General features: G+C 37.9%; 1 protein-coding gene across 1 annotated transcript; it reads left to right on the top strand.

Moving 5' to 3' along the window:
* Positions 214-3,180, top strand: LOC109838766. The gene is made up of 3 exons (XM_020407185.1): positions 214-323; positions 429-1,272; positions 1,504-3,180. Exons 1-3 carry the CDS (start codon positions 214-216, stop codon positions 3,178-3,180), a joined length of 2,631 nt encoding a protein of 876 aa, XP_020262774.1.

Below are 9,311 nucleotides of genomic sequence, written 5' to 3'. Positions count from 1 at the left end.
GGATCCTAACATTCTAGACATACATTTGATTCTAGCTCAGATCAGCAGATCACATGTTCTGTAAAATCTCTCGATGGGAGAGTTGACTGTTTCATCTCTTCAATTTATGGCTTCAATAATCTTATGGGTAGGAAAAGTCTTTGGTCTGACCTTGGCCTGCTATATCATTCTTTTGGCAATTCACCTTGGTTACTTTGTGGGGATTTCAACACAATGATCAGCAATGAAGAGAAAATTGGGGGAGTTAATCTTTCAGAATCTGACACTAAGGATTTCTGTGATTTCATTGAGAATTGTCAACTTGTTCATCTTAAAAACTCTGGGTGTTTTTTCACATGGAACAATAAGCAAGAAGCAAACACAAGGGTGTGGAGTAGATTGGATAGAGCTTTGGTAAATGATTCTTAGATCAACAATTTCAATTCTAGTCATGTGGAATTCTTATTGCCAAGCTTCTCTGACCATTCTCCAGCACTGGTTTCAATTCATGAGGACTTCCTACAAAGGAAAAAACCCTTCAAGTTCTTTAATATGTGGACTAAACATGCAAGTTATCTATCTGCTGTGTCTGAAGCCTGGCAAGTACAGATTGAGGGTTTCAAGATGTATTCAGTCTTCACAAAACTAAAAAATCTGAAAAATGCTCTGAAAGACATCAATAAAAGACATTACCTTAACATAAGTGAGCAAGTGATGAGGGCAAAGAAAAATCTGGATACAGTTCAGGTAAATCTGCAAAAAGACTATCTCAATGCTGCTCTCATCAACAAAGAAAAGGAATGCTTAGCCTCCTATAATAAATTGCTGGACTGTGAGATGTCCTTTTACCAACAGAAGGCAAGAATTGAGTGGGGGATTAAGGGAGACAGATGTACTAATTTTTTCCATTCTATCATTAAATCCAAGAGACACCATAGCAGAGTGACAGTGATCTATAATAGTTCTGGAGAAAGAATTACAGATGGGGAGGGGATAAAAAGTGAACTAATCTCCTTTTACAAAGGTCTCCTGGGGACTAAAGTAAAGACAAACCCCCCAGATATCAATATTATCAGGAATGGGCCTTGTTTAAATGACACACATATCAGATTCCTATCTACAAATATTTCAAAAGATGAGATTAAATCAGCAGTATTCTCTATGCCTGATGGGAAAGCTCCAGGGCCTGATGGGTATAATGCAGTTTTCTACAAAACAGCTTGGGGAATCATTGGTGAAGAGGTAACACAGGCTATTCAAGAGTTCTTCAGAACTGGAAAGTTGTTGGGCATGGTAAATTCTACCTCAATTACTTTGATCCCTAAAATTCAATGCCCCAAAACTCTATCTGATTATAGACCAATATCTTGCTGCAACTGTTTGTACAAAATCATCTCAAAAATTTTGGCAAACAGGATAAAAACTGTTATGGGTCACTTGGTAAATGAAGCTCAGAGTGCCTTTGTAAAAGGTAGGCAGATATCCAGCAACATTCTACTTGCGCATGAGTTGATTAAAAATTAGGGGATGAAGCATATTTCACCTAGAGTAATGCTCAACATTGATATAAGGAAAGCGTTTGACACATTCAGCTGGGAATTTCTGGAGGATATGCTGCAGGGTCTGGGTTTTCCTAGTAAGATGACAAATTGGATAATGGCTTGTATCTCTACTCCAAAGTATTCAATTTCTTTAAATGGATCCCTCCATGGCTATTTCAAAGGGGAGAGGGGACTGAGGCAAGGTGACCCTTTATCACCTTATTTGTTCATCTTAGGGATGGAATACTTATCTAGGAGATTGGATAAATTAAAGAATGAAAAGGACTTCAAGTATCATCCTAGATGTGGGAAGTTAAATATCACCCATCTTGTCTTTGCGGATGATCTTCTTTTATTTGCAAAAGGAGATATTCTCTCGGTGCAAAATTTGAATCAATGCTTGAGTGATTTCAGTGCTGCCACAGGGCTTGAAGCCAATCCTGAGAAGAGTTCAATATTTTATGGAGGTGTATCTGATACTATCAAAACAGCAATTGGAGACTGTCTGGGTTACAAAGAAGGGGTATGGCCAATCAAATATCTTGGAGTTCCTTTGTTATACAAAAGACTATCCTATGTAGACTGCCTCCCCCTCCTCAATAAGATTTCTGGTCAATTTCAGAACTGGATGAAGTGCAGAACTTTATCATATGCTGGAAGAATTCAGGTGATAAAAAGTGTGATACTAGGAGTTCAAATCTATTGGACTTCTAGTTATATATTACCTATGAAAGTGCTCCATAAAATTGATGAACTATGCAGAAATTACTTGTGGGGGAAAAATGATCAGTCACTCAAAACTGCTCTTGTCTCATGGGATAAAATATACTTATCAAAGGATCAAGGAGGCCTGGGTATTTTCTCTGCAGTAATATGGAATAGAGCCTCAGCTTTGAGGAATTTATGGTATATACATGTCAATAAAGAACTGTTGTGGATTAGATGGATTCATGGAAACTACTTAAAAGATAAAAGCATTTGGCAAGTGCAGGCAAAAAATGGGGATTCATGGACATGGAAACAAATGTTGAAGACTAGAGACAGTTCTTTGATTCACTGTGTGGGGGAAGCTAACCTAAGTCACCTTATTGCTTCATGCTATAAAAACACCAAGGTTCATCTCTCTTCCCTGTACAGGATTCTTTCCCCCAATGTCAGCAAGGTGAAATGGCGGAATACTGTTTGGGGGGATATGAACTATCCAAAGCATTCTCTAATTTGTTGGCTTGCTATCCAAGATAGGTTGCTAACAAAGGATAGGCTGATACAGAGGAATATTGTGACAGAAAACAATTGCTGCTTATGTTCAAACTCTGGTTTGGAGAGCAGGGACCACTTATTCTTTAGTTGTCCTTTTTCTAGTGAAGTTTGGAATCAAGTGATGAATTGGTTGCAGTTTAAATGGAAGGCTTGCAGCTGGAGATGCCTCCTTGACTGGTTCTGTACCAAGATAAGAGGTAAAGGGAACAAAACGAAAGTAAAGAGGCTGGCTTTTACTTCTACACTGTATAAAATCTGGTGTGAACGCAACAGTAGGATCTTCAAGCAAGAATGCAAAAGCAAGGATCAGTTGGTGAAGGAAATCAAAATGGATATATTAATCATTACTCTCAACAGCTCCCTACCGGAAGATTTTAAAGAATGGATCAGTTCCCTATAAATAGCTAGAAGGATGAACTTTCCTGATACTTTGTAAATTTGATATCTCACATAGGAGGATCTTGATGTTCTTAAACTCATTACATTTGGTGAATGAATACAATATTTTCGTTGACCAAAAAAAAAAACAATTCTTATTATTGTCTATGAAGTTTATGTAAGGGTTAATTTCATATATCCCTACTGACTTTTATTTTTTCGGTGAGTGGGGTGGCTTGGGTCATGTGACCCTCCTTAATTTTATTTTATCTTATATGAAACCCCTCGGTTTTAAGATGTCTCACAAAATCCTCACAGATTTTTACCTTTAATTCCTGTCGGGATCCTCTCTATCTCTAATTTGCAAATAAGTAAAATTTCATGGAGAAATTTAATGAATTTTTTCATTTATCATTTATTTTATAGGAAATGTAACTCCTCCACCAAGTTTTGGGTTTTATTACTTTACCGGAATACTGTAACGTTAAGAGAATTTTTACTATAGTGAAGTTGTGTGTTACTTTTGAGAAGGGTTTTTGACTGCTACAAAGGATTAAGCGTAGGTTAATTTTAGTCAGATTTGAAGGATTATATGTATATATAGTTTCTTAATTTTCTGTCATTGAAACGAATAGCGGAAAAGTGGAATTAAAGATACTTATAGAGTCTTGTAGCTTCATATTATCGTCCTACTGTTTGATACATATATTTAGGGGTCTCCAATTGGGTTTCGGCCCAGACCCGAAGCGGTGTCCGACTTGGACCTGGTCAGGCCTAGACCCGAAGCGGTGTCCGACTTGGACCCGACCCGGGGTCAGGAAGAGCCCAAAAAATCCGGGTCCAGGTTGTGTTGGTAAAGTCCGACACAAGCCCTGCAGGGCCTGATTATTAAATTTATATATTTATATATTTTTTTATATTTATAGATTATATATACAATTATATTATGATATGGTCATTAATGTATACTTATATATATTTCTTAGTGTATAGATGGGTTCCCCTTGAGTCCTCGCTAGGACAAGGTAGAGGAGATTGACGAAGGGGCCGCCTTCTACTACGACTTTATGCATGGTTCTTGAATTGGAGGCTGAACTCCATGCTGCACAGACAAGAAGAACCCGTGAGAGGATGCGGACCGGTTCTCCCGTAGTTCCTCCAACGATCAAGTCAGTGAAACTTGATTGGGGAAGGGGATAGCCAGGAACCCAGGTGGTTCTTGAGATGACAAGGCGACGTTACAGAGGGTCTGTATGAGCTCTTCTGTGTATATGAAGAACTGTGTGTGTTCTTTTTCTTTCTGAGAGAGAGAGAGAGAGAGAGAGAGAGAGAGAGAGAGAGAGAGCCCCTAAGGTTAGGAGTCTACCTGTATATATCACCATGATGGGGATAAATGGGTCACTTCTACCCAAGCATAGGGAGATGATGGCAAAGTGCGGGCTAAGAGCCGAGTCATTCCTTGATTTACATGTATCAGTTGGCGATTGGAGGTAAGTCACTTCGGTATAGAAGAGGGCATCTCTGCATTTTTCAGAAAGTGATTGAGAGCGTGGCAGAAGGCACGCTGACAGGCTGAGTCATCCCTCGCTTTACGGGTGTCGGCTGGCAACTGGAGGGGAAGTCACTTCGATACGGGAGAGGATATCTCCGTATTTTTCGAGAAGTGATTGAGAGCGTAGCAGAAAGCACGTGGGTAACTAACAAGTCATGAAGACCTTCAGGATAGAATCAAGATAAGGCTAGTCCGAGGTGGACAGGGATGTTGACATGTGCTCAGAGGAAGAGACTTGAGGTGGAGGTTATTCCTCGATCTAGTCGACAATGAATGTTCATCAAGTCATCTCCGTGAGTAGCTGAGTAAATGGTTGAGTGCCCTTGGTGGCTCATCTTCGACGATAGGTTGGTTGATCCCGCCTTTCGTGTCGACATGAAAGAATGTCGGCTTGATGAGTCGGTGGGGTCAAGGCCTCTGTTGAGCTTGGGCCACTAAGCGGATTAGGGCTTTGTTTGCCGAAATGCACTCATCAATGCTTTATTTATACATTATACTTCTAGCGAATGGGAACACCATAACAATTGGCCCTTTTCGCTTGGAGTCGGCTTGAGCCGGTCCGAGTAAAATAAAATAAGCTTCCTATCCTTGTAAATCCACTTGAGAAACTGAAGAGCTTCTGCTATCTGTTGTGGTTGATGTCATGGAACACCATAACAATTGGCCATTTTCGCTTGGAGTCGGGTTGAGCCGGGTCCGAGTGAAATAAAATAAGCTTCCTATCCTTGTAAATCCACTTGAGAAATTGAAGAGCTTCTACTATCTGTCATGGTTGATGTCATGCACACACACACACGTATGTTCGTACATACATATACATATGCATGTATATATACATATGTATATACCTATATATACATATGTATGTATATATAATTCCTATAAATAGAAGTATTGAATTTGCATCAAAATTCCCTGATGAAATAACTGATAATAAACAGTTACAAAGATTTTTAGGTACATTAAATTATGTATCTGATTATTATAAAAATTTAGCACAAGACACTGCTATTTTATATAGTAGATTAAAGAAAAATGCAAATCCATGGACTGAGCAACATACTGCTGTAGTAAGAAAAATTTAAAATAATGTTAAATGTTTACCCTGCAACATTTAGCCAATATACATTAGTTCAAAATAGTCGAAACAGATGCATCCAATATAGAATATGGAGGCATTCTTAAACAAATAGAACCAAAAACTAATAAAGAACAATTGTTTCGATATACTTCAGGAAAATGGGATAATGCCTAATGCAATTATTCTACAATCAAGAAAGAAACGCTTTCTATTATTAAATATTTCTCTAAATTCAGAAATGATATTCTTAATCAAGAATTCTTATTAAGAATAGATTGTAGCTCTGCTAAAAGTATAATAGAAAAAGATGTTAAAAATCTTGTATCAAAACAAATATTTGCTCGTTAGCAAGCTAAATTAGCTATGTATCAATTTAAAATTGAATATATTAAATGTGACAATAATCATCTTCCTGGTTTTTTAACCCGTGAATTTTTACAGGATACAAATGAGACGGAGTAGTCCCTCCTTTTTAGGGAGGGGGAGAGGAGGTCCATCATCATCAGAAAGGAGTAATACTCCTATTCAGTCTAACTCATGGAGAACAATTGCTAAATAGAGCAATGTGAGCAGTCCTTCTCAAGCCTTTTATAAAGGCATAAATGATTTAATAAGCAAGGAAGATACTTCTGAGCCATTTACTTCTATTGCTAAAAAAAAAGTTGAATGGACTTCTTGATATGGGTGTATATTCTCTTCGGAAAAATTAATCCTCATGGGAACTTGAGGATAGATGATTCTCATGATATCTTAAGAATAGTGGTGTGAAGCGACACGATGAAGCACAGGTGGAAGCGTGGAACGAGACGATGAGCAGCAGATTCGAAGAATCCAGATTTCAGCTCGTGAGTCGACTCATACATGTACATGAGTCGACTTATTAGGTTGAGTCGACTCATGCCTGTCATGAGTCGACTCACGAAACCTAGCCATTTTTTCAAAAGCTTCTGCTCGGTCGACTCATCAGTTTATGAGTCGACTCATCAGTCATGAGTCGACTCATATGCAGTCATGAGTCGACTCATCGAGGTTTCCTGGGCAGATTTGGTTTCTGTTTTGAAGGAATTCTAGTTGGGTTTGGTTTTGGTTATTTACCAGATTGCTACCACGTTGTAAACCCTATAAATAGGGACTGTTTAGGGTTCTAAACAGGGGGTTAGAGGCCAAGATATAGATCTAAAGAGTTTTAGGTCTAAGTGAGATCCTAATCAAAAGGATTAGGGTTTAGATTGTGAGGATCTATGAGATCTTAAAGGAGGGAGAGAATCAGATAGATTCAGAGAGAGATTCTAATCTTTGTATTAGGGTTTAGTGAGAATTGAGAGTTTGTTCTCGATTCTAGTGAGATTGTGAGAGAGGGATTGTAATCTTTTCATACTCATAATCTAGAGAAGGTATTTTTCTTCATCGTATACTGAATTATGCTTGTGCTTCTGTCATCCTCTTCTCAACCCACCTTTGATAATTCCACGATCAAAGGTGCTCGCACGGCAACTCGTATCAAGTTGGTATTAGAGCATCAGATCCGGTGAAGGGGCATCCTGTGTATGGTCCTGACTCGATCGTAATACAAGAAGCTTAGCGAGATCCTTTTCTTTGGAAGGAGTTCAGAAAAGAAGGAAGAAATGATGACTAAAGTCAACATAGATGGAGGGGCTCGAGAGTTTCCTCAACTGAAGTTCTAACTTAAATGTGACTTTAAGTTTCTAAAGGGGGACCCATGATACGGGTGTATCTTTTCTTCGGAAAAAGTGATCCTCATAGGAGCTTAAGGATAGGTGATTCTTATGATATCCTGAGAATAGTGGTGTGAAGCGACACGGCGGAGCACAGGTGGAAGCGTGAAACGAGACGACGAGCAGAAGATTCGAAGAATCCAGATTTCAGCTCGTGAGTCGACTCATACATGTACATGAGTCGACTCATTAGGTTGAGTCGGCTCATGCATGTCATGAGTCGACTCACGAAACCCAGCCGTTTTGTTAAAAGCTTCTGCTCGGTCGACTCATCAGTCAATGAGTCGACTCATCAGTCATGAGTCGACTCATATGTAGTCATGAGTCGACTCATCGAGGTTTCCTGGGCAGACTTGGTTTCTGTTTTGAAGAAATTATAGTTGGGTTTGGTTTTGGTTATTTACCAGATTGTCACCACGTTATAAACCCTATAAATAGGGACTGTTTAGGGTTCTAAACAGGGGGTTAGAGGCCAAGATGTAGATCTAAAGAGTTTTAGGTCTAAGTGAGATCCTAATCAAAAAGATTAGGGTTTAGATTGTGAGGATCTATAAGATCTTAAAGGAGAGAGAGAATCAGATAGATTCAGCGAGAGATTCTAATCTTTGTATTAGGGTTTAGTGAGAATTGAGAGTTTGTTCTCGATTCTAGTGAGATTGTGTGAGAGAGAGATTGTAATCTTTTTATACTCATAATCTAGAGAAGGAATTTTCCTTCACCATATACTGAATTGTGCTTGTGTTTCTGTCATCCTCTTCTCAACCCACCTTTGATAATTCCGCGATCAAAGATACTCGCACGGCAACTCGTATCACTTCTAAACAAATTACAAAAACAATTCTATATCTAGAACAAGAGGACATTCCTATGATGAATGATCCAGATAAGCTTCGGAAGAAATATCTGAATGACAGTTACTATTGTATCCTATCATTAAAATCAAGGGCATGGATGAAAATATTGATAATGCAAAAGGGAATGGAAATAACCTATTTCTGGAGCAGTGAAAATCATAATGTTCCGCCAAGTTTTAGTAAAAGTATCATTTAGGAAGTAATATATCCTAGAGATTGGGCAATAAACCCCAATCAGGAATTACCACTAGTAAAATCCCAGAATACCAAAGAGTTATACTATTTTAACTACTGGGATTATAAACATGCTTTTTATAATATATTATTATATCAAAATCCCAAAAATAAGCACGCTTGGCTTATAAAGCTGTGTCCGGAAGCAGTTCATAGAGGACTTCCTGCTTGGTTTTTCCAATGATGGGAAACCTATGGTGCTGAATTAAACATTATTCCAGAACTGATTATGAAGTTATACTCTTCATAGATTGACTTCCATCCGATTATATGAAAGATGAATAAAAATCAGATCATAGAGGGACTATGCCCTATTTATTTCTTTGCAGAAACAGAAATAAAAGAAAAACCCAATATTGATAATGTATATAAAATGTCTGAAGTCGTAAAAAGAAGACAAAATAATCCATCTACTTCAAAAGTACTGTCTTTATCAAGTCTAAATAAAGAAATACAAGACTTGAAAAAAGAAACAAAAGAATTAAGATAAGAAAATAATTATATTCTGTCTAGAATAGATAATAAGACAGAACAAGATAATAATGCCATTATTCAAAACGATACAATAAGTAATGACTTCCTACAAATATTACAACAAATTACCTCACAAAAGTGGTATATTAAAATCACCTTAGTTATAGCTGAACAAATGTTTATACCAGATCTTATAGCTCTGGTAGACAGTGGAGCAGATCT

This window comes from Asparagus officinalis, chromosome 4, assembly GCF_001876935.1.
Source record: "Asparagus officinalis chromosome 4, Aspof.V1, whole genome shotgun sequence".
NCBI lineage: Eukaryota > Viridiplantae > Streptophyta > Magnoliopsida > Asparagales > Asparagaceae > Asparagus > Asparagus officinalis.
The sequence above is the reverse complement of the archived record's forward strand: the minus strand, read 5'-3'. Positions and strand labels throughout refer to the sequence as shown.

Coding starts and splice junctions, on each gene's coding strand:
- LOC109838766 (XM_020407185.1), top strand. CDS start 214: ATGATCAGCAATGAAGAGAAAATTGGGGGAGTTAATCTTTCAGAATCT. Junction 324..428: donor GTTCATCTTAAAAACTCTGG/GTGTTTTTTCAC, acceptor TTTCAATTCTAG/TCATGTGGAATTCTTATTGC. Junction 1,273..1,503: donor CTGGAAAGTTGTTGGGCATG/GTAAATTCTACC, acceptor ATTAAAAATTAG/GGGATGAAGCATATTTCACC.